Source organism: Syngnathus acus, chromosome 19 (genome assembly GCF_901709675.1).
Source record: "Syngnathus acus chromosome 19, fSynAcu1.2, whole genome shotgun sequence".
Lineage (NCBI taxonomy): Eukaryota > Metazoa > Chordata > Actinopteri > Syngnathiformes > Syngnathidae > Syngnathus > Syngnathus acus.
The window spans coordinates 8,017,147-8,042,951 of NC_051103.1; the positions used below are offsets into that span (position 1 = coordinate 8,017,147).

Genomic DNA, 25,805 nt, shown 5'->3' on the forward strand with positions numbered 1-25,805 from the left:
GCCCAGTTTGTCTAAATCTTTTGATGATCTTATGGAGTGGATTTGATGAAATTTAAATTCCTTGAAAAGGTACATACTGTTTGTTCACACAGTGGTGAACCTCACCCCATGTATGTTTGTGAACAAGTGAGCTTTAGGGGGCGGGGCGTTGGTCTTTTGACTGAGACTCACCTGTTTCCAAATAAGCCGTTAGAAAGAAAAAAAAGTTTGCCCCTTTTTTTGCCTGCTTGAATGATAATATATGCGCAAAAAAGTTCAATCGTTAAATCTCAATTCAAAACGTAGGTTTGAAATGATTGTTAAACCATTATTTTTTTATTTACATTTGTCTTTTTTTTTTTTTTTTTTCCCAAATGAGGATAAGATTTCAAAATAATGGAAACTCCAGTTACAAAGGAGAGAGTTTGTTAACCACGATGCTTTTGAAATATTGATCGACAGGCTGGTCTACAGTATGCCGCCACTCATTAGAAAATCAATTCATATTGTTGTGTTATCATGACGTGAGTAATCTGGTAGCCCCCTAGAACAACAATGTCTTTTTTCATCACTCAAACAATCTTTCCTGTAAATGGTTTTTGTGTCAGTGGTTTATGTATTACATTGCATTCCAGCTTCAAATGGATAAACAAGCTCAGAGAAGGCCTTGGCATGACCAACAGACGGACGGATCTTGTTGACGGATCGCTTAAAGAGGAGCGGGCAAGCAGCTTAGTTCTGCTCGGGCAAATATCTGGCCGGTATGTAGGAGCTGGGCGAAAGGGGGACTTGTTAAATACAGAGTGGAGCATCTGCATCCAACTGCTGATAAGATAATCCTGTAGCTCAGCTGCTGGGAGAATGACTAGACTGCCACTTTTATTATACAATGCCACGAAACTTAACTTCAGCTATTCAAATTCAGTGCAAATTTAGAGCTACGATGAATTTTCCAACCGATGGCCTCTTGACGTGCCTTTATTCAACCTCTCTGTTCTGTTCCACTACTATTTTGCGTTCAAGAGTAATATCACAGCTGGATGCTTCTAGAAAAGATCGGAGGAAGCATGAAAAGTTGCCTTCTACACCAAAGACAAATTTTTTCCCCTGGTCTTAAAAATATTATTTCTGCCTATAAGTGTTTCAAACACTGGAAGTTTACTTGTGACAGGTCGAACTAATAATTTTCACTAAATGTACTCGTACATTTATACGTGTGTAGGTCTGATTCATAGAGAGTGTAAAAAGTTTTTGGAAAACTCAAGCTTGAACTTTTTCTGTGACTCTCCCTCTGCTCTCCCCTCCAATAACACACAGCAGGGCTGATAGGCAGATATATTTACACTGGTATCATGGGAGGAAGAAGTCATCAGCCAAACCCCGTCCAGCCTCCGGCTCCTCTTTAGCGCAACCCCCGGGCCGCCTAGCCCCTCCCAGAGCAGGGCATATCTCTGTGTGCTTCTCCTGACTCCGAGCTCAGAGCTCTCCGCTTAGATGGGACCAAAGCCTTAGCAAGACTCACACACTTCCACATCAATCCCCCGGGGGAGAGAAGGGGAGCGCTCGGAGATCCATCCGCCGGCTGCTGTAAACACTGGCCACTTGAAATTTCTGCAAGGTCTGTAGACGAGATAGGCAGAGTCTACTCCGAATCATCTCAGTCTCGGGGTCCAGAAGACACCAAGACGGGCCCAGGTGTGCGTGACTGTACCTTGCAACTTTTGAACCCTGGAACTGTACTCTAAAGCATTATGACTCTTCTGGGCTCTGAACACTCCATACTCATACGAAGCAAGTTTAGATCAGGTAAGGACTTGATGGTTTTACACACCTGTTCTTTTCGAGATTCTCTAGATCAACGTGTGTGCCTTTTGCAAGTGGTTTGCCTGTCAACACATCTACAGGCAACGGTGGACTCATTATGCCCTTTGCCTGTCCCCAAGAACGACTTGTGTTGACACTCACGATGTGCTCCTTAGCTCCGAGCGACAGGTGCTCGGAATAATCCCGCAGTCAAAAGTAAAAGGATGCTCAAAGAACTTTCAGTGGCTTGGATGTTTTCCAGTTGGGGAAAAATGGGACATTCAAGAGTGGCGAGTGCACTTGTTGCACGTCAGCCGCTGAGAGAAACCAGTTACTTTGACACTCTGGCTGGGTGCATACTGATAAAGGAGATTGGGTACTGCTGCAAGGTTGGAGGTTATCTTAATAAGGTTGAATTGGAAGCTAATGGTGCATGTATGTGGGTGAGTGGACCTGGTCTGTTGAGGTACTGATTTAAATGGCCACTTACAACTTTTTTTGGAATCAGCAACATCAAAATTACATTTTGTCTTAAAGATTTATTTATCATTCACTGGAAAACAAAATGTCCAGAATGCAATGTGTAAAAAGCACTTCCTGGATTGTTAAATTGTGACTTGCCAAAATTTGAAGCGTTCATTTGAGGCCGCAAAATATTTTGCCAACAAACAAAAACAAACGGCGTACACGCCGGCAGCTCCTTACAGGAAGGGAAAACTGCAGTTTGATTTTTGTGTCATAAACAAAAAATAATGAAGATAAGCAGTAGCTTGTCAAAGATGGATGGATACTTTCCAAGATGTGATCTGAGCATGTGTTTGTGCACTCGACTTTGTGTACAGTACGTACGTACGTACGTACGTACGTATGTGTGCAACACTGCCACCTCCCTGAAGAAAATCAAACTGATGGTGGCACAGATAGAAGCTCATTTTGGTTTCCACAAAGCTCTTCTTTTTCAAAGTAAAGAAACTTAATGCTGCACGTACTGAGATAACAAGAGCATGTGTCTGAAAAATGTAATTGCATTGGAGGAGTGGCGGACTAAATGGGGCTTTTCCTTTTATGCTGTTTAGAGTAGATTGGCAGGGTGGGAAATGACCCAGCGTGCTCAAGGGAACACGGGCGGGATGCTTCACTACAAACGTGATGTTCAGGTTGTGTGAGGAGCTAGCTGCCTTAATTTGTCACAGATGTGGAGACAGACGTCTTTATAAAGGTCATCTTACTCCAGATCGAATTGATGATACAGTCAGAATGGATTAAACTTGACAAGGCTGAATTCATGAGTTGAAAAACTGTGCGTAAGTCGGGTAAAACTACTCGTAAATTCAACTGCGGTCAGGCACTTTTGGTTTTGCTTTTTCGTCAGGGTAGAAGCTGGCATTTTATCGAGGCATTTAGACTACCAATTTGCTGATCATTTTACAAGCCACATTATCAAAGCCATGGGAACTGTTGCTGCATGGTTGAATTTAAAAGATAAAGATCTGACTTTAAGTGTTCCCCGCGGACCGTCCAGTGTTTTGGGCGAGCGCGTAACGGACTGCTTCTCATGTTGCTTTGATTAGCGAGTCAAATAGCTGACTGATAAGGTGTCAAAAAAAATCCAACTGATGTCACAGGGTGTCCCCTACTGCCAAATCGACCGAGTTAGAAAAGCAGATCTTACAAATAACAAATATTTCTATGGTCATGTCGCAGTTGTATTTTTAGTGATCCGGACTCTTTAAAAGTTGCTTCCTTCTCAATTATGATCAAGTGCGGACCTGAACATCACTAAAAAAAACAACAACCCAGCTGTTGACTTTGAGTCAATGTCAGTGAATCCGATCCATGGTTTTTCTGCAATGACCTGTTGACTCTTCTCCATACTACCTCAGGCTTCCTTTCACAAATCTGCCAAAGATTGTCCGGCGTGCATCGGGATAAGATTGGCGAGTTTATATTCATGGGAATTCACGGCTATTGCTCTAAAATAAACAGTAACATTCGATTTAGGAATACCTGTTTATGAGAACGTATACAGTTGTGCTCGTACATCTCTCCTGAGCACATTTCTGTCTGCTTGAGGGGAAATTCTGGGAATTGATGTTGGAAATTCGACCTGCCTCATTAGCAATATTGACTTTGTGTGGAACTTCTTTCATTCCTACATTGTGCCTTTCTCAAATCACAATCTCACCGCATGTAATTATCGTCACTTGACCACAGCCCGACCGGGCAAAGAGACGATTTATTTACACAATAAATCTGAAATGTTGTAAATATGGTATTGCGTTTGTGTACCGGGACACCCACATTGGAAAACAAATGTCGCTAAGAGAAAAAAGGGCTCATGCGCTCTCCATAACAATGAGGCAGCTGGTGTGTGTCTCACAAAGAATGATTAACTTTGAGACGAAGAGTTAAAATAAAATCATAGACGGTGCGGAGGCTTTTTGGGACAGAAAACACCTGTTCCCTTTCGCCGACTAAATATGTGCTGCTTTTGGAGAACATAGAACCAAACCCCAATGGGGGCCGTTTCCGTTCCGTGTTTTGGTCATCGCACATTCCGCAACTCCATCCTCTCTGTTATGATGCGGCTAACAGGTCATGACTTGTGTCACTGTAAACTAAAGCAGATGTCAGATGGAGAAGCTTAAGCGCTGCCACTTACATAACAGAGATGCTTTACTGCAAATGCGTCGCGCTCGCTTACCTGTTGTACAGACTGACTTCAAATCCATATAAATGGGAGCAAAGCACCTGAAAGAGAAAATGACCCAAGAATGAGAGTCTGGAGAAAAGGAGGAACATTTCATACTTGTGTGTCACATCCAGGATGTCAGAAGACCTTCAGATAGCAGCAGGGAGGGAAACAAAGACAGAAAGGATAGCCACCGACCGACACAAGTCGACCGACAGACATGGGGGAGTCTTGATGTTTATGACCTTCTACTCCCACATAGACTCTTCTTGTACAATTCAACATACACACATGAAACATGCAGGAGTGTGCGCACACCCTCAGGACCACACACTGCTCAACAGATCTGTTTAAAGCCAGAAGCACTGTTTATCGCTGCCGACATCCTGCTCGCAGAAATATTTGTGAGCAAGCTGCTTTGTTTTTTTCTCCCTGTTTGCACAGAATACATACGTGTGTTCATTCCATCACGTTGCGTGAAATTCACATTTTCTGTCAAAATTACTTCGAAAACTAATCGATGATAAAATTCAACACATCAACAACTATTTTAGTAATCTGGTCATCGTTTATAGACCTTTATCGATATTCCCTAATGTGAGCCTATTCATAGTAATGATTTATTCATTTGTGTAGTCATCCATGTTTCTCTTTCGCGTTTAATCAAAAACACGATATTTGCAAACATCTGCTTTTACTTTGGAAAACAATCACCGCATCAGTACCAGAATTGATTTAAAAAAAAGTCATTGTTGATAAATAGTAAATGGGAAAAAAATCATGCAAAATGAAACTTTACCTGATTATTCGATTAAACGATGGAATCATCAAAAGAATAATCAATTGTGAAAATGTAGCGTTCATTTCATCAGCAACGTGTCAGTGTAAAATAAACATGCATCATGCTTTGAATTCATGGAAGGCTAAGCAAATATCATTTCCCCTGCTTTTTTTTACTGTCCCTTTCATTTCACATCTTTATTTCTTGCCTTCTGTTTGTCTTGGCTATCTGTCTGCCTGACTGTCATCATCCTCTTCCTCCCTCCCTCCCTCCTCCACCTTCAGTGCTACAGTTAAGACTTCAGCAGAGGAGGACACGAGAGCAGCTGGCAGACCAAGGCATCATGCCTCGTGAGTAACACCCGCCAACACAGCTGCAGACGGACACATACACACATACACGCTCTTGAAAATAATATCCCGACATGGACTCTTGGTAGGCCCCTGCATCGTTCTTTGGTCTTTACATTGAAGACGATGAAACCGATCAGTGTGCCGATATAATATTTTTTTTTTATATTACCAATATTTACGGAGAGTAGCATTTTTATTTATTTATTTTTTTAATTTATTTCATAATTAAGGTAAAAAAAACATCCTTACACATAAAAAAATAAAACACAACTACACAACCCAAGAAAGGCTAAGAAATAACAACAAAATCGAAGTCCACAAATGTTTCAACATGGTCAATAAAGATCAAAGTCCTGTGTATCCATATTAGTCTTTGGGGCCAAAACATAAACAACTTTTTAGAATGCCTCAGATTAATTTAAGATTTTTAAAATAAAAATAAAGGCTTCTTGTAATAGTATAATAGAGTTCAGTAAGACGATACAATGCTTCCATATTTAGCATCTTGGAGGGTTTTTCCAGCTAGCTTCTGCCATTCTGTGCATGCCGCAACAGCGTTGCATGCATGAAACTTCATTTTGGTTGTTGCTCCTTACAATTCTTGATTGTGCTGCTGATTCTTTATATTTTGCATGCTTGTTTTGTCTGCTTATACTTAAGCAACACAATAACTGGGATAGGTTGTGAATTTTTCATCTTATATATCGAAACTAATTCTTCCAAAAATCTTCACAGTACTAAATATTTTTCCTAATTCAAAGTGGATAAATAGTATTTTTATTCCACTAGCAGCTGGACTATGCAAAAACGGTGCCATTGCAGCGAGACAGCACGGCCAGTGAGTCAGCAGACAAGTGGCTGAATGACCACCGTGGAATGCTTTCATGTGGAGGACGCACTCAGTCCCACGTTGATATGCGACCACATTCGCATCGACCTTACCTGTTTACAACACTGCATTTCCGTACAGAGCGGCACCAAACGAGACCTGCCAAATATTGACTTAAATACTCGAATGTCACCTGAGACATAATGATGAGGACACGTAGACCCGACGGGATTGCCAAGTCTTCATCTTCATTGTATCTAAATTTGATGCTGACCTTTGGAAATACACACAATTAAGACTCGGTTGGCTTTGGTATGAAAGAACCCAAGGAGCTACAAATGTGGAAAGGACTCCTTCAAATGTATTCTTTCCAGTTGTCCTGATCTCGATTTTGTAGGATTTGTATTGTTGCGTCCATATGATTTTCCCGTGTCTCAACATGACGGTTGAACTTCAAGCAAAGGATTTGTTGAACCATATCTTTGCCATCCCCAGATAAACGGTTGGTAAGTGTGCAAGGGAACAGAATCCAGAAGTCCGTCCGGCACTGTCCTATCAGGTTGCAGGAGGCTGTCACTGATAAGGCAGCGAGCGGAAATACAAATGGCTTTTTATCTATTGATTACAGGAAAGTGGCATGAGTTTATTCCATTTCATTTTCGCCAGCCTTAAACCCAATGTGATGAAAGTTTTCAGAAGAGTGCTTGCCTGGCAGCATTATTTTGGCCAGGTAGACGGACGGACATGGCACTGGGCACGGAGGGAACATCTGCTGTTTATTCGATTTAGCAAGCATCCCAATCTACCCCTTCGGACTGGTGTGTAAATCCTTTGTGGATGGAACGATTCCTGCCTAATGCACCATACGTTCGAGCTCTTAGTGTTGTGTTTACCTTTGACAAATACAGTCAAAAGGTATATGTATTACAATGGCTTTCAAGTGTTTTAATTCGACTGGTGAATGTTTGAAAGTGTGTAAGCCAGCTTCAAACTCAGCGGATCATGTTGCAGTCTACCTATGTGGGCCAGTTTTGCAGTTGTTGAGCCGGTTTTTAGGCAGTTTGGTTACATTGTTTAAACAATGTTAAAACTCTGTGACATTAAATCAGGCCGGCTCGAGACAGGAGAGGTGTTTGGGACAGCAGGACAGACTCCATGGCTATAAACAGACGATGATGTCATCTTGACGCTGGGCAGCAAATGGCTTTTCAAAGTTACTCTTGAAGGAAGACTACTTCATCCCTTTGATGGATCATTTGTGCACTTTAACAAGTTCATATTTTTTCTTCTTCAAAATCCAATTTGATGTGTACAATAGTCAAATCAGATCCCATGAAGGTGAAGTTGCTTGATTTTTGAGGTCACACATGATCAGAGAGCCAAAAATTAATCAAATATGATAGCATCTTGAATTCGGGATTGCTTTTTTTAAATATGTTATACATTTTTCATCAGATATGTTCAGCACAAATATCCTTCATTTGCTCAAATTCAGTTTGACCATATAAGTTTTGTTACTCTTTCTCACACTAAGATCATCCAAATGATTTGGTGCGCTGTGCTCGCCTCACTTCTCATCCAAGCAGGTTTGCCCGGGATGTGATTATTTGTACTAGCTTAAACGGAGCGAGATTGTGAAAGATTGAAAATTTCACCTGCTGCAAGACCTTTAATTACAGCCAGTTGGTTTATTTGTCCAGTAAGTCTCTTGCTATACATGGCGTGAGGCCGTTGGACAGATGACAGATACGGGAAGAGTAGAAAACAATATGAAAACACTTGGAGTCCCTCAGTGACTAGCTTTGGTTGCATTTTTAACCCACAAAAAAATGTTCAATTGAGTCAGTTCCTATCTAGTGAAAGTGATTGCATTCTAATTTCAGATTCAGCCTTAAAGTGTGTTGACTGCAAAGGTATTTGAGTACGTTTCCTGAGTAAATGCAATCCGATATTAAAGTCTACGGTATCCCGTGTTGTTGATGGTGTGGCCCTGATGTGTGTTCTCCAGACTCGGCCTCAGTCAGCTCCTCACTGGGGAGGTTAAAGCGAGGCCGTCTCGCAGAGGAACTCAATGAGAAACTGGCTCTCAGGCCAGGGCCCCTGGAGCTGCTCCAAAAGAATATCATTCCGCTAGACTCTGCCCTCACCATGACAGGTATCAGCAGAGAGATGATTAGTGTATTAACACACCATTTAATGCACCTGCAATTCAACATTAGCATTCTCAGCATGCCTGATTCGAAAGAGCATGCTGCTTTTCTAATTATAATTGAGCACACTTAATCATACTGCGAGGGTGCACTTGAGTTGATGTGTTTTTGCACCAACTAAAATGACTCCGGTTTTTATAATATTATACACCAAAAAATAAATAAACAATGGGGAAAAAATGGATTGTAAAATACCAAGAAGATCAGCTATGACTATCTGGAATCCTTATTTTCAGTGATTCAAGTTCTGGTGTATTTGTCTTGAGGTTTAATCATTGTTTATTAGGGAGGTTCAAGTGTTTGGGGAGCCCTCTTGAAACACCCTGCTGCTCTCCTCTTTGATTCCAGCTTGGATGCACTTGATTTGGCTTGATGCAAAATGTCCGACCTGGACTGGAATCCCCCTTGACGTTTTGAGCTGCCTTTATATCATTGCTGACACTGTTATGTTGTGTACATGTTTGACTATAGTGCTTAGTGGTTCTGTTTGCCTTGATCAGTCAGTAAATGAAAGATGCAGTCAACTGGTTTACACGACTGCTGCAGAAGGATACAAGTGCTTTATTGCGATGAGCCACAGCTGTATTTAGGCCCATGTGCTTTCTTGAAAGTGTGTGTTTTGTGCTCATATGTGTGTGTGTGTGTGTGTGGAGGAGGGGGGTAGTTTTGGCACTTGTATCAGCTTTAACGGGCACGTGCGGCTCCAGCGAGCCACCAACAAAGCGATCTGACGGGATCAGGCTGCGGCTTGCCTGCAGCATGAACCAGTCACCTTAAAGAGCTGAACCATGAGCACGGTTCTCCCAACCTGTGCGGTCATTCTGGAAAGTATGTGACCCAGCATAACTCTTAAACAGCCACTTGAACAGTGGAAGTGTCCAAAAGCTTCCTTCGTTATGCCACCTCGGTGTCTTCATGCAATGTGATTGACGCGGTTTCAACATGTACATAAGTCTATTCAGCTGGTGTGTGTTGCAGGGGGTCACTGGGTTTCATGAGCCCACTACCTTGATTGAAAGCAGAGATCTGTTCTGGGTTGTCACATGTTTGGATGCAAAAAGACAATCTTCTATCCCTCACACATACACAGCAATCTACACCACTGCGCTTTCTCAGATAGACACTCTCAGCTCGTCCAATCAGGACCGGGGCCCTTGTCAAGCCAGCCAATCACAATGTGAAGTGGCTATGTCGGTGTTTAAGCAGAGCGCCGTAACACCTCCGGACTGAGTGTGCACCAGGTGTCAGTGAGACATGCAAGTCAAAGGCGGCACGTCTAGCACCCATGAGCACACGATACAAACATATAAGCAATTCGATTTGATCCGTTTTTATTTTCATAAAGGGTCAATGAATAAAATCTGGGCCAACTTTTCTTTTGCTATTTTTTCATCTAGCTACAAATGTATTTTGTTTTTCCGTAGCTACATACTCAAATTTGGTTTTGAACCAAATCAAACGAGTCGCATCCTTGAATCATATTGTATGGATCTTGGATCTTTCCAGTAAACCATGGCAAGTTCCCCAAGCAAGAGGACTCGTATGCCTTTGAGGAGGACAGCAGCAGTGAAAGCCTGTCTCCCGAGCAGCATCACAGCGACGAGTCTCAGGGTTCAGCCTGCCCTTTGTCTGAGCTGGGCGGCAGCATGCCCTCGTCCTCTTCCTCACCTACACTAAGCAGCGCACAGCAGGTACGAGCAACCTTGGGAAACATTTATTCATGTGACTGCTTTTGCCTCCATCCCCATCTGCTTGTTTGTGCCCACTTTGACGGGTTCTATAGTCTGTCATATCTTAATCTGGTCTCCCACCCTGTGGCGTCAGAGTAAACTACATCCTACTAGAGGATGGATGGATGGATGGATGGATGGATGGATGGATGGATGGATGGATGGATGGATGGATGGATGGATGGATGGATGGATGGATGGATGGATGGATGGATATTTTCTGGTTTGTTTTTTATTTTTGGTTTATTTGTATTTTACATGCAGAATTAGTATAAAATGCCAGAGGTACAAAACAAGATTAAACACAAGTCGCAAAATGATATATTAATAAATATTGATCCCGATATATTTTATATTTGTTTGCCGACAGGAGGGCACGACCAGAGAGCCGTCTGACCAAAGACGGGATGAAGGACTGTCTGGAGTTTGCAACAACCATGCCAGCCCCCCAATTCCAGTTCCTGCTATTGTCAAGGTTGGTTCATTAGGAATGTCAAGTTCTTCTATTTTACAAACATTTTGCATACGTTTCAAAACAGTCCAAGACATCGGACAAGAACCGCCATAAGAAACCCAAAGACGTGAAGCCCAAAGTGAAAAAGCTGAAATATCACCAGTATATACCGCCAGACCAAAAAGCTGATAAGTCGCCTCCACCTATGGACTCGGCGTACGCCCGACTCCTCCAGCAGCAGCAGCTGTTCCTGCAGCTGCAGATCCTCAGCCAACAGAAACACGCTCACACTAATTCCCAGTCTCAACAGCACACGCAGATGCAGGGCCAGGCTCAGCAGCGACAGCCTGCCTTCAGTTACCAGCCGCACCCGCAGGCGCAGATGCACAAGTAAGAACATGGCAAAGAGCACAGTGATAATCACAACATCACTGAAACCAAAAGTGACATTTAATGGCAAGCGCCTAATTACATTTACTGCAACTCGTAAAGTATTACAGGATACTGTCTTGCTCTTATTAAATCAAATGTTTGATTTTTAGAAGGTCCAGTGATCAGCTGTCAGTTTGTACGCCCAGTGGCCAATCCAATACTGGAGACGGCAATTCTTCCTCACCAGTCAACACCACATATCCGAACCAAAACGTCTCCCCGGTAAAGCCTGGGCCGCTACCAGCCAATCTGGATGACCTTAAAGTAAGTGCTAGAGTTTATTATTATTATTGTGTGGTTCTAATTCTCTTCGTGGGAATGACCCGTGTAAATGTTGTGTTCTTTTGTTTCGCAAGGTATCAGAGCTCCGGCAGCATCTTCGTATTCGTGGATTGCCTGTGTCAGGTACCAAGACGGCTCTCATTGAGCGACTCCGGCCCTTCAAGGATTCCAATACCGGCTCGTCTCCATCGGGCTCCACCGATATCACCACAGTGACCTTCCCCGTGACTCCGACGGGCTCGATGTCTTCTTACCAGTCTCCGTCCTCTTCCAGCACGCTTTCCCAGGGAGGCTATTACCCTTATCCCAGCAACTCCTCTACCCCACCCATCTCACCGGCATCCTCTGAGCAGTCCCTCAGTGGCTCACTCCCAGACAGCTTCAGCGATGTGCCTATGTCCTCTCCACCACAGTTTGCTGTGCAGGCATCCCCAGGTCAGCTGGGCATGGATGATGGCCTGGGAGGGGCTGGATCCAGATCAGGAGAGGGTGGAATGACTGGCATGGATGCAGAAAAAGACAAAATGCTGGTAGAAAAACAAAAGGTGATTGAAGAGCTGACGTGGAAGCTACACCAGGAACAAAGACAGGTGACAACTGGTTCATGAAGCAATGTTGAAGCTTCCCATCACTGTGTACGGTATAAATCAGCATTCAGTCAAATATTGATTCTTGTACCATTGCTCTTAGGTTGAGGAGCTAAAGATGCAGCTTCACAAGAGAAAGCGTTGCTATGGCACCATCACTCCATCTGAGCCCCACAATCTACCCATGCATAATCCAACTCCAGAAATGATGGGCCTTCATCCCTACCAAGTGAACATCAAACAAGAGCCAATGTCCTTGTCTTCAAGCTGTCCGCTCTCAACTTCCAAACATATCAAGAGCTCCCCAGGGAACTGCATGGAGGACATGGGACAATGCAATAGCATGCTTCCCAATATGGGGGGTGATTGCGGGCCACATTGTATGAACTCGGGCAGCCCGTCCACCATGACTGCTTTCCTCAGTCCGCAGTGCTCACCGCAAGATTCACCCGTCGGAAAGCCTTCCGGAAGCCCCCAGCCATCGGCCCCGAGCAACCCTTACATGCTAACACCTTCAATGGGGAGGGACGGCTGCCCTCATCCTACTTCCCACTGCAGTACTAGAGGATGCATTATGCAGGTATCATGCACAATAATGAGCAAACCTCAAATCATGAGTGAATTAAGGTTGAAATAGTTCCCTTAGAGGAGACTGTGCTGTGGCTTGATGGTTATGACTGGATAAGTCTTTAACATTGAGCATCTTTCTCTTCAGCAGGTACCCCATAAGAATGGTTCTCAGCCCGTCAACTGTTCTTATCCGACGGACCAAAGAGGCCTTCAGGGAGTTTATTCCAATACATCGGATTATAGCCTCAATCACAACGGCTCAGCCAAGCCTGGCAACCCAAATATGCAACCAAAGGTAAAGAACAATTCAATAGATTTCCCAGATTTGTCCTTTAGTTCCGTGACATTTTTTTTTTTTTTTTGCGACCATAAAACCGCCATTTACAAAGACCCAATTGATTGTTCCTTCAACTTTTTTTTCTCATGACGTAAAAAGACCCGTTTGGTAAGCTCCACCTCAGAGCTAATGTCACTTCTCACCTGTTTCATGTAGATGTCATTTTTGCCCCCTCCTCGTCATGTTGGCCAAAAGTGCCAAGTCTCCTTCAATAGTTCACATTCATCTGACTTAAGCCAGCTCCCATGCTATGAGGATGCAGTCATGCAGGTAAATTTGAATCCAAGCTTCAAATTCTACAAATCATGGCTGGCCCTTCATTTATTATTATTAGCATTATTATTATTTTGCCAACTGGCATTTCTTTCCATTCTGCCATCACCTGTTGTATATCTTTCTTCTCGTTTTTGCTCTATCCTCTGCACTTTTTATATGACACTGTATTTATTTTTAACCACACATAATAAAAGAGTAATTATAACTGTTTCGATTCAAAAATGAAGTCACTGAACGGATTAAAATTGTGAACTACATTTCTACTAAATTGTAAATTACATGCTGGTCAGGGTCATTAGTAAAAATACTATACCATGCAGTAAGACTGTATTTATTTATCTTTTAATAGAGTAGTCGCATCTACTTACAGTCGAAAGAAAAACAAAAATCAATAAATAAAAAGCTGTGATCACATGTACCACATGAAATACAAAGGAAATAAGCCACCTGAGCATCTGACAACAAACATTTTCAAGAAATGCTTCAGTAACTGTTCTGCTAATCTGTAGACTGCTTAATGGCTTTATCTGTTCCAAGTGAAATCCCTCAATCAATATTATTTACATTCAGTAATTTATGTGTTACAGCAACTGACCAGAAGTCAACAGATGGATGAACTTTTGGATGTTCTCATAGAAAGTGGAGGTAAGAAAAATGTTCGAGTAACTCATCTGCAGGAGAATTCGATACGTAGCCTGGCCCAATCTAATGGATCCACGAAAGAAGCTCTAAAAATAATCATATTAAAAAGGTTATAATGCACACTTTTCAGATCAGCATTCATGTTCTACATTGTATTCTATTGTATTTACGAATGACAGTGACGTGAGCCACATTACCAAGAGACACGTCTTAGTATTCTGCAGAATAGCTCAACATTGTTGTTTATTTGGAATATTTGGATTTGTGTCACACTTGGTTTAATATGTTATTTGATGCTAAGCAGGAGAGGTATTTCTTTGCTAAGCAAAGCCGCCCTTGTTATTATTCCTTAATAAATATACAGGTCTGCTTGTGGAAAAGAAAATCCACCACCTTGAACTGCTGCTGAGCAACACTTAGCATGTTTGCATTCGATCAATTAGATCAGGGGTGTCAAACTTTTTTTTGTCGCGGGCCAAATCGTCGTCATAGTTTCCTTCAGATCGCCATCATGACCATAGGATGGCCGACCATACATTCATCTCTCGATATATTTATAAGGAAACCGTCAACCTGACCTCATCTTCTTTCTCTTCAAGAGATGCCAGCTAATGCCAGAGAAGAGAAGGAGAGGTTCTCTGTAACCAAAGTCATTACTGTGTTCTCAGGGTACCCCAGCCTATTGGTCCCAAGGCTCCACCGCCACTACGACCACCATTCACCCACACAGCTTCACTATGACCACCTGGAGACTCTGCTGGGCCCAATGAGCAGGGGAGGGGAGCCCATCTCGGTTAAGATGGCCACGGATGACGGGCACCGAGAAGACGACGGCGGGAACAGAGACAGCGAAGGATACAGCAGTCCCCACAATCACCAGCGCCATCCTCACCATCCCCAACAGGAGAAGGTCGGGGCCAACCGAGATCTGCTGGACGCACCTCTTTCACCGCTCAACAAGGTGTCTGCTATCCCCGAGGTGCAGGGGATGGTCAGTATGGCTTTCAGTGAAACACCGTGGGAGACCATGGAGTGGCTGGACCTGACGTCACCGACCTCAACCACCGCCTTCAACGTGCCAGCGCCCATTGTGCCAAGCATTTTCAACGCAGAGTTCTTGGATGTCTCCGACATTAACCTAAACTCCGCTATGGACCTTCATCTGGAGCACTGGTGAACACAGACGGTTGGGTTGGACAAGCCCAAGGCAAGACACCGGCTTTTAGTAACTGATGGCATGAATCAGCTACAACATGAGCTAGGAAAGTAATCAAACTCAGAAGAACAATCTGGATTCAGGCCAATCCTGAACCAACACCAGACTTTAACATGATGCACCTTATGTGTACGCTATGGGATGGGATTAAGATCAATTCATTATTTAAGGAAATTATTTTTTAGAAAGACATGATCTGGTATCAGTATAAAAAATCGTACGTTTTCCCTTTGCCCACATTTCTTTCAAGTGATATAGAAATTGGTAATACGATAAGCAACTAATTAGGAGCTAGGATATGTTTTCCTTGAGGGGGCCGTGGGGTGGCCGAGGATATTTCAGGTGGTCCCAAAAACAAACGAAATTGTTCTGAAAGCACTGATAAACAGAAACAATGTGAGAAAACCCTGAAGACAGTGCCCGCTTTCTGCCAGTGATTATAGGGGCCATAAAGATTCATCATACACAAAAGCGTTACAACAATACTAATCCAAGGCTACTAGTTTTAGGGATTATGTTTGTGTTAAAAAAAAAAAAACACATCATCTTTCAATGTAAATATGAACAAAAACTCACTACGCACCTTTAGTTGAATTGATACAGTATTTGATACACTTTGCTTTGTGACATTAATATGCCTTGAGTATAAAAGTCTACACACCCTTGATGAATTGCCTGTTTTTGTGATGTAAAATATTGAGATCAATTTTTTCCCTCCATTAATGTGACCTACAATTGTAAAACCCATTGAAGGAAAAATGGAATAATTGAGATAATATTGTTGCACAAGTATGCACACCCTGAACCAGTCACCTTCAGACATTTTTAATGGGAGTTTGCCACCAATCAAAGTAGTGATGGAATAATTTGCTCGGTGAACTCGTAGCGTTCGAGATGACACTCTCTGTTCAGCATCATTTGAAATGCCTCTTAAATAAATTCCTGGTGTTCTGGTCGACTTTTACGAATATTTTCTCTGTTGTGAAAAGATATTTATGTTTTTCACTTGAGTTGTACAGATTATTCTTCAAAGTGTCTGGGGGGGTTATGGATTGTGGAATGATTGATCTTGGTCTCACTTTTTTTTTTTTAATATATACAAAAACCTTTAAATAGGGTGTGAAGATTTTTTTTATATGCATTTGTACAAAGATGCCTGTCATTCCTCTGAGGGACCCTTTTAACTCTAAACTCTTAATTGTTAAAAAATATTTATCCATGGAGTGGCAATATCAAAATACCAAATGATTCATTTATCTTCCAAACCGCTTGTCCAAGCGTCTTTGGGTTTTTGAAAAGCGCTATACAAATTGAATGAATTATTAATTATTATTATTATCCTCACAAAGGTCGTGGGCGTGCTGGAATGCCTATGAAAATGATTTTGATCATCAGAAATACCGTTTCATTTCTGCTTCCATGCAAACAATGTCAAATCAATTGAATTGTAATCTATTTTTGTAACAAATACTTTCCGTCCTAAAATGTTCACCCCTTTTAACTCAAAACCAAGTACCATTATTTATTTGGTGAAATATTCTTTGTATTGTTTCATGTATTTATGCTGACATTCCTTTCTATTCAGAGATTGCCACTTATTTTGAATGAAATTGCAAACTCCAGTGCATCAGTCTTTTAAAATGTGATGCAAACTGAAATAGCCACATTTTCTTAAATCATTTGTCATAAGGAATTGTCCATTACGAGCACTTGTGGATAATAAATGTAATATATAAATATACCTGTATCCAAATTTCTACTGTGAATATTGCCTTAAAACTCACCACAGCTGTCTTTTACCAAGTACGTGCCACAATTAGCTGTTTAACTTTGTTACACATGTAAATACTTCACACGCGTTTGACAGCTCTTTGCTTTCTTGTGGAATTTGCTAGATGCAAGGATACGTGTTTTTTGGGGGGGGGTTTTCTCCAAAACATCAGACTATGACTTTGAGTTCCTTTTCACATATTCTCTGCAAACCAATTTATTGTTACGTTGGACATGGCAATCCAAAATTCTGCTTTTCCCTGCTCCAAAGAAAGAAAACACCAAAACAAAATGGATAACAGTTAACTTGCTTCTTGATGCTTCAGATAATGCGTTGGCGTTTATCTCGGAAACATTTTTCTTTTTAGGTAAAACAATCACAGAGATTCACTGAAGCTAAGGCTATGAAGAAATATAAAATCAATCATCCATGTATGCTGTATTTCTGTTTTATAATGTTTAAGATGTGCACTGTATATAATAAAATGTGTTTCCATTGGTTATTTACTGTGATGAAAATGCATGTTTAAAATTGCCAGACAGTACTTGGACATTAGACACATGTATATTATTTGATGTTTCAAGAAAACAATACATCACATAACTGATACTTTCTCTTGTCATTTTGAAATACAGAAGTCAAACCACAAAGAATATTTTGGAATAATTTCCCATAGTTTCACAATCATACAAATAATAATTTCTAGCCATTACTAAATCTATTTTCTTTTTTTTTTTAATGTACCTGACAGAAGCTGCAAAATTGCTTAGCCACTCGTTTGTTAGTTTTTGTTTTTTTTGTAACTCCTGTGCAATAAAATCACCACATTAAAATAAGAAGTGTACTTTTTTTTAGGTAAAAAAACAACAATACAAGCAGTCTTTTCCACAGGAACTTTATTGATAACCCTCGATAGACATACAATATAATATTAATTGCCCTTAATATTATTTTATAATCTAATATGAACATTCTAGTAGATTGCAATTTATACATGTATCCCAGTCACTGGGGCTAGAAAACATACCCCATAGGTGAGGAACAGATCTTTTTTTTGGTAGGTTTGCACCATTTCCGCATTACAGATAAAGACAGACAGATAAGTAGTGACAGAATTCTCCAGTTGACCTACTGCAATCATTTCAATATTCCCAATTTACGACCTAGCTGGCCTCTATTAGGCAAATTCTGGCATTTCGATTGAAATACATAATGTGATGTTTTATTTTTAATTGTTTTGTTCAGTGCAAGCCAGAGCGACATGCTTAGAGGAACATGCCGAGTCCGTCCGTGTTTGACTATTAAAGTCTTTCAGCACTCCCGACAGTTTATTCGTGGCAAAAGTGGAAGAGGACGTTATTTAGCAGCATTTGTCGTTTTTTCCATTAGGAGGAGGAAACCCTTGGCAGGCTATTTCTAAAATAGTTGGACCTGTTTGTCTTTGTAATGCAGCATGGCGGATCTGTGATCAGTGTGGATGAGCAGTCAAACTGTACAGTGCAAGGACAGGATGCTAAGAGGCATCAAGGCCGACTCCGAAACTGAAAAGTCCACTCGATGATTTCTTTTCTTTTTGTTTTTTTGTTTAACCTGCACTCCCCACCAATCTCTTTGCTTTGTTCGACTGGGCCTTAATGGTCTTCTTGCAAAACCTGCCCAATAACAGCAGATTAGATGCACTATATACATACACATATACATCAGTGGACATCAAGTAACTTTACATCAGGCAAGGATTGCATTAGCCAGTTTGTGCATTGTCATTATTTTCAAGTCACAGAGATAAGCATTTCATTTGTCTGCAATAAAAATGAAAAAAATCCTCAATAAATTTATCAGTGTGCTGTGGGAAAAAAAAAAAAAGCAGTTTTAAATGTAAATTTAGATTTCCAATCATAATTATAAATAGCTCAAATAATATGCCAGGGGAAAAAAAAACCCCAATGCTTATCTCAGTGACTTGAATGCAATTACAGGAGAGCCGCAAACTGGGCTGACCTTGAGCGTGAGCATTAACTATTGTGGTAATTGTGTGTTAAGACAGACCCTCACAGTTTCCACATTGAAGCGCAAAAGAAGGACATGAAGCCACACAACCAGATCCAGAATTATTGACCCAGATAAGCGCGCTTTACATACTTATAGTGCAGCTAAAATCCAAGATGGCTGTGTGTTTACAGAGTATGTCTAGCTGATTACATCTGTACATTTCTTCAGGAGGTGAACACACAAAAGTATACGTACAGTCGACAACGCACAATCCAATAGTGGGCTATTTTTAGCCATGAGCACCATTGCTCTGTCTTTTTATTTGGTTGATTCTTTTTTTTTTCTTTTGTGAACAATGAGTGACTTTAGACGAGGTGTGGTAGAATAGTTGGCTTAACAATATTCATCTATCTCACCGCACCACTCGTGTTCCTCTCTTCTTTGGAACGTGACTAAATTGGTGATTCTGTAAAAGTCCAGGAGCTAAGATTGCAGGCATTACCACACAAAGCTTGATGGGTTTTCCTCCCAACTCCTTCAGTCCACATACATAGGAGAGATGGGAGAGGTGGGGATCTGATCCAGGATCCGGCACACGTAACTGGCCACATCTACAAAGCGCTCTTCGTACATGAGAATGAACGGATGTTTCTGGGGGAGACAAACACACACAACAGAACTCTGATGTTATTTCAAAATCATAACAGTACAACATAAAAAAAAATAAAAAAAATAGGATTTATATGTGACTTTGACTAATATCGCATAATTCTACCAAACAAGTGTGGTGTAAATAAAAATTAAAAAAGTGAGTAAGTAGGGTTGCCAACTGGAAATATAAGCACACGTCCTGAACTGAGTTGTAAAGGCTCGCACTTTGTCACATAATACCGAGAGAGCCAAAAATAGTCTGGAAAATGTTGATGGAATTAACGAGCGACAGTGCATAACGCCTTACAGCATAGGTGTCAAACTCAAGGCCCGGGAGCCAAATACGGCCCGCCATGTCATTTTATGTAGCCCGCTAAGACAAATTGTGCATCGAATTCATGTGTCGATACTAAAATTGCAAATTCTCTTCACTTTAAAAAAAGGAAACATATTGCTAGCAATTTCCATTCATCTTTTTAAAACATTTGAACAGTTTTGACTGATTTGGAAACTAGTTATTCATCAGTTTGTGTACAAAAATTGAGTTTGACACCCGTGCATGACAGTAACGTTCCTAGAGCACTCCCCTCCTCATGACAATACAGAATCCGCTCATCTTATTGGTCCAAGTACTGCCGCTCGCCCAACCGGGTCGCAGAACAATACAATGCAGCATGAATGACAATGACGTACCTTGGAGCAGCAATGCGAACAGCAGCAGTCGTAGGCTTCTCCGAAAAAAAAAAAAGAAGCAGTCACGGTTGCAAAAATACCGAGGACTGGGAAGCAGAAAACACACAGCTCCAAAAAGTGTGAGGAAAATATCCATTGCGATGTCTGCTGGCGCGCTTTTTTTCATAGCCCATAGGCAACACCAGAAAATGTAAATGATTTTTTTAACCCTCTGATCAAGGTTAATATGGGATTGTGCAATGAATGTCAGCATTGTATGGTATTGCTGAATTGATGAAAACAATTGTACAGTTTTAAGATAAGCAGGAAAGGTTTCTGTTTTTTATTTTGATAAGTTTCAGTGTTAAGGTTTTGATGGAGAAAGGGAGCAACGTTGTAAAGTTTGTTTAATATCTGTTTCACTCACAAGGAAAAAAAAATAAAAAAAAATAACACTAAGAAAGGTGAAGGCAATCAGGTCGGAGAGTTGGCAACCCTATCACTAAGTCAAAAGTCAGATGACAACAAGAACGCAAACAAAAGCATCTTTTATGTGGACTGCACTTCATCATGGATTCTGAAAAACTTTTCTAACTGTGACCTTGCACTTTAAACATGAGTGAGGAGGGTAGGAATGAATAAATAAATTGGCCGCTACCCCTTTTGCTTCAACAAATACACTGACCATGAATGAGATGATGCACAGTTTGTTTTTTTCTTTAAAATTGCAATTTTCCATTTCTATGGTGTTGTTTACAATTCATGTGTCTGCTGTAGAAATGTAGCCATGACATTTTAGACAAAAGGAGACACTTACCAGCAACTCCCTGTACTTTGGCCTTTTCGATTCATCCTTTGTAAGGCTGGGGAGAAGATACAAGTGTCATTTTACAATCCACAAAAGATGATGTCATACACAGGGACCGTTAACATTTTCAATTTAATGTTGACTGACCTCACTGTTCAAATGAATTTGGCAGTGTGGTCATATTTGAATACCATGACAGAACAGAGAACATTTTCGCAGTGGAGGCCTGTCAAAAGCTAACGATTGATCAAATAGAACTCATGATTCCGTTTGTCTAACTGTGGCCTTTAAGGACTTTTAGAAGAATTGGAAGGAGAATGCCAAAAAGCGGCATGTTACACAGTTGTTTCATTTGATACCCTAATTTGTTGTTTGAGTGTTCAAGCTAAAACAATTTAAGTATTACTCTAGCGCCATCTGGCGGCGGCACATTGAAGAAACCTGAAAGTATGATCCATTACACTTACCATAAGTTAACAAAATTGATGAACTTGGGGGAGAACTGCCTCTCCTCAGAATTACTGAGCTGCGGAGGCTCTCCTTTCACCACTTGGGTCAGCTGATCAAAAACGCTGTTCCACTTGGGGTACGGAAACCTTCCAGTGGCCAGCTCATACTTGAAGCAATCAAAAGGCCTATCAATCCACTGGGAAATAAAAGGCACTATATGTTGGGAGATGGATTTCTTACCAAGGTGATTCCCAAGCTCCACACATCAGAACGGACGTCGTAACCTTGTCTCGAGGCACTGGGGTCTATTCTTTCAGGCTGAAAAACACACAATGAAGTTGGTATTTGGGATGAGGACAAGGGTGTAAACATGTATTTATTTCTCTGGACTGACTGCCATGTAAGGCCTGCAGCCAGCATCTCTGGTCTTGGCTATGGAGTCCACGAGCTGGCCGCTGATGCCGAAATCACACAGCTTGATGTTACCCTTTCGGTCCATAAGAATGTTGGAAGGTTTGATGTCTGGAATGGGGAGATGAATAGAAAATGATCGCTTGTACCAATAATTCATTTCATCAAATCCCAGCACAATATGACAAACAAGAATAATTCTCAATGCAGCATGGCCTCACCTCTGTGAATTATTTTCAAGTTTTCCTTTAAGTGGTTCAGTGCTTTCACCGTCTGTTAAAAAGGCACATAAACACTTCTAATTCTGATCATATATACGTGGGGGGGAAAAAAAAAAGTGAATAGCTTTACTCACCGCTAAAGTTATTTTGCCTAATATTTCCTCTGGAATGACATCATCGAATGCACAATATACATATTTATAAAATTTGTCTAATGAGGTAGACATAAGCTCCATACAAATCCAACAGTCTCCCTGAAACACAAATAAATGGATAAATAATACTATCATATGATGATTCATTGAGTGTTTGTTGTCATACCTCCCTGAAGAGAGCCCCGTAGAATTGAACAATGTATGGACAGTCGCTACTCCTCATCACCACGTCGAGATCCATCAACAGCTGTTTCTGCTCCTTTTCATCAACAGTGGAACGAATCCTCTGAGGGCAAAAATACATTTTGGAATCATTGATGATCGGTGCTCAATTAGTAAGAGATACAATCGGCGACTAAGCGGTTAGATGTCAGACAGTATCGTTAGCTCCTATTGATGAAGTCACCTTGACTGCCATGATCTGGCCCGTGGGTTTGTGGACCATCTTATTGACGGAGCCGTAGGCGCCGCGGCCGATCTCCCCGAGGTCTCTCAGATCCTCTGCCGTGAAGTCGCAGTGCTGCTCAGGAGAAATCTTAAGCTTCCCTGATGATTCAATGCTGTGTGTTCTCAGCCGCTCTCTGGACGATCATGATGGAGGAAATTACAAGATAGGCCCAGGAAGTAACAAAAGCATGAAACCATAAGAGAACATTATTATTTGAAATGTTCATTCTAAAACAGCCTTGAATCACCAGGATTCCTCTCTCGCCATGACAACGGGCAAAATAATGGCTGAAAATATTGCCTACTCACATGTGGGTGCTTTGGAACGCAGGGGGTGTCGGATTGAGCGGGGGGCGGGACGCTGGCTTCACCGGAGGGCTGGCGAAATTTAGCTTCAGCGCCTTACGTTTACCTGGCAATACAACAAGAAAAAACAGACCAGTCCATCGTGCCACAACATGCACATTTCACGTGATGCACTGCAAAACATGGCGTTAAGTATGACTGCTTAACAGTGATGGGAGAATGAGGCGTCAAAACGATTCATCAAACAGTTGCTGTGTAATTTGGACCCTATGAGGATTGGTGAAATGATCAATAAACTCATTCAAACGTGAAGATGTGCTGAGGCAACTTATTGCTCATGGGAAATTGTGTATCCCAGGATGCCACCAGTTGAGAAGCCCCCGCCCGGTCCAGAACAAATAATTGCACCATCTCTGCATTCCAGTGTTAACATCCTCTTTGTCATGCCCAGTTCAAAATAAGTGCAAAATGATCAAACACTAACGCCAACATAGACGTAGATAGCTTCCTCGGTCAAAGTTGAGTTAAGCAGTGGAGAGTGGACAGACTCCCAATCTACCAGAGCACCACACAGGCTCCCTCAATAGTATACAGTGGCTTCCTTTCACCCATTTCAAAACATCAAATGAAGAGCTCCCCATGATGCTGAATGACACGCATTAGGAAAACCACCTTAGACTACTGAGGTATACGTGTACCCAAAAAGAGATTAGAGCGGCGTGATTAGCGTGCAACTTATTTGCTTACTTTGGGAAACTCCAGAGAAGCTTATCTGAAATCCTGAAGTAAGAATAAAAGAACACACACTTACTTTGGATTACGATTGCATCATTATTAGAAAGTCTGCTGAGAAAGTCTGCTGATTATAATGTGCTGGAGAAACCACAACTGAGTGTTCCCTGTGACCGCTTGTGAACTAAAATATAGTTCATGAACCAAAGCAAGATTTAGTTCAAAAAGTTTATTCGGAGATTTGTGTCATTCGTCAATCAAGGTTTGACTGTATCAATTCATTCAAGTGACAAATAATAAGAAAGCATAACAGAATGGGATGGGTCGGGAAGTATTGATCTTATTTGCCAATACAAGAACCAAAGTGTAAAAAAGAGATCATGTCCAACAGCAGACTAAAGAATTGTAAGGTAAATGTGAATACCTGTTTCATTTTGACATCTCCAGCAGCTGTTGGTTTCTGTAGGGTTTAAATCAGAGATTTGATACTACACACGGGCCACAGACTAAGATCATGCAAATACACGTTTGAGAGGAGAGTGACGTCACAATTTTCATGTAAGGGGCTGGGGTCAAATCATGGAATGGATATGCCATTCATCCGCTAGCATTAACACTGATGTTGTCTAATGCGCCATCATACTCTTGTCCAGAAGAATTAGTCATTAATTATACAAGTGTGTCAGCAGGTTGACACATTTGTCATTCCAACCCAATACGTTCGGAACTTGCAGCTGGGAGTTTTATCACATGGGAGATGACCCTTATCCTATAAATATACTTTATTAACATTTAAGAATAGAGAACACAGCCAAGAATGTTTGAATCTGGTTTACAAATGATAATGCTGCAGAAAACATTATTTGATCTAAACGTGTACCGTGTTGGATAATGCAATTGGCTCAGCCACCAACATTTGATGACAGAAATCAAGTGGTGACATGTTTTATTCTTTGAGTTGAAAGGATATAGAGAGAACAGAACAGTAGCCTAGCTGAGGAGAAATACTTTCAATTCGGGCCTGGCTTGCTCATTGCTAGTATCAGCAGAACGGCAGCATTAGCAGTGACGTTGCTTCTATATTTACTTAAGAAATGTGTTGCACGTTTTTATAACTGCTAGTTTTTATAGTAATGCGGATCGTGTCGCATTACTTTTGCAAGTCTCCACGATGCCAAACAGGCCCGACGATGCAGTAGCAGCAGCTAAAGTAGGCTACTGCATCATTGCTAACATATTAGCTTTAAGTTGGTTGTTGGGCTGTTTGAAGCTAGCTAAATCAAGCTAGGGCGTTAGCGGAAACACTTCAACATAAACTTGTCTTGTTTTACCTTATTTGTTATTCCTTGCGTTATTAATTATAACTACGCGACAAATTGTTCATGATACGTTTGGCATTTATAATCTTAAAATGTTGACTCTTGTTCTATTACCTTATTTGTATGTTAAAACAATTAATTTAGGATACAAGAGAACATATTTTATTTTGAAAAATCAGACTAGACAGTGCGATGAAAATGAATTTGATTTGGCAACAGTTCCTACTTCTGGGAGCTAATGCTACATTTCCTTACAGCTCGCGCTCGACAACAAGATGATATATGTTTGTTGCGTACCTTGCATATTGCTACTCGGTGTCTGCTGGTGGAATTGATGCGACGCGGATCCTACAATGCTGAAGCTGTTGCTGGAGCTCGAGGAGTTGCTGTCAGGACTGGGAGTCGCCATTGTTGTGTTGGGTTCCGGCGGCCGGTGGGCAGCAGCGCTCGGGCTGCAATGCAGATAGTGAAAGTTGGCCCTCTCGCTGCCTCCAGTCCAGACGGGACACTGCGCAACTTGAACGCAGCACATGCGATATGGCCACGTCTTTGCTGGTGCTGCCTTCACGAACTGTCGGACAAACCTTAGCTTATTGCCTACTCGTCCACAATCGTTCCGAATAAGAAATGCTTTTTAATTACTATATTAGATCACCTTAGATAGCAACGGTATAGCACGATAAATCATAGGAGATCCATC

General features: G+C 41.4%; 2 protein-coding genes across 12 annotated transcripts; one reads left to right on the forward strand and one right to left on the reverse strand.

Annotated features, from left to right (window-relative positions):
* The first annotated feature begins 1,428 nt into the window (after positions 1-1,428).
* myocd (myocardin) lies at positions 1,429-15,698 on the forward strand. 8 transcript variants are annotated; one of them, XM_037278708.1, is made up of 14 exons: positions 1,431-1,785; positions 5,540-5,605; positions 8,446-8,592; positions 10,154-10,338; positions 10,748-10,852; positions 10,917-11,221; positions 11,374-11,527; positions 11,620-12,135; positions 12,236-12,712; positions 12,848-12,997; positions 13,196-13,309; positions 13,903-13,960; positions 14,626-15,169; positions 15,206-15,698. In XM_037278708.1, the coding sequence occupies exons 1-13, from the start codon at positions 1,731-1,733 to the stop codon at positions 15,132-15,134; spliced, it is 2,841 nt and encodes a 946-aa protein (XP_037134603.1). In that variant the 5' UTR covers positions 1,431-1,730; the 3' UTR covers positions 15,135-15,169; positions 15,206-15,698. The 8 variants fall into 8 exon arrangements, with proteins under 8 accessions (XP_037134604.1, XP_037134603.1, XP_037134602.1 ...); XM_037278709.1 differs by having other exon boundaries at positions 1,429-1,785; positions 12,851-12,997; positions 14,626-15,698; XM_037278707.1 differs by having other exon boundaries at positions 14,626-15,698.
* A 2,125-nt stretch (positions 15,699-17,823) lies between these two features.
* map2k4b (mitogen-activated protein kinase kinase 4b) lies at positions 17,824-25,637 on the reverse strand. 4 transcript variants are annotated; one of them, XR_005101171.1, is made up of 14 exons: positions 25,403-25,637; positions 24,211-24,246; positions 23,802-23,834; positions 23,058-23,160; positions 22,708-22,882; positions 22,468-22,587; positions 22,281-22,400; positions 22,147-22,198; positions 21,909-22,036; positions 21,755-21,832; positions 21,532-21,680; positions 21,074-21,119; positions 18,884-19,584; positions 17,824-18,853 (listed from the first exon to the last, which is right to left on the reverse strand). XR_005101171.1 is itself a non-coding variant. In XM_037278886.1 (13 exons), exons 1-13 carry the CDS (start codon positions 25,635-25,637, stop codon positions 19,471-19,473), a joined length of 1,389 nt encoding a protein of 462 aa, XP_037134781.1. In that variant the 3' UTR covers positions 17,824-19,470. The 4 variants fall into 4 exon arrangements, 3 of the variants coding, with proteins under 3 accessions (XP_037134781.1, XP_037134782.1, XP_037134783.1); XM_037278886.1 differs by having other exon boundaries at positions 17,824-19,584; XM_037278887.1 differs by lacking the exon at positions 23,802-23,834 and having other exon boundaries at positions 17,824-19,584.
* Positions 25,638-25,805: the final 168 nt, after the last annotated feature.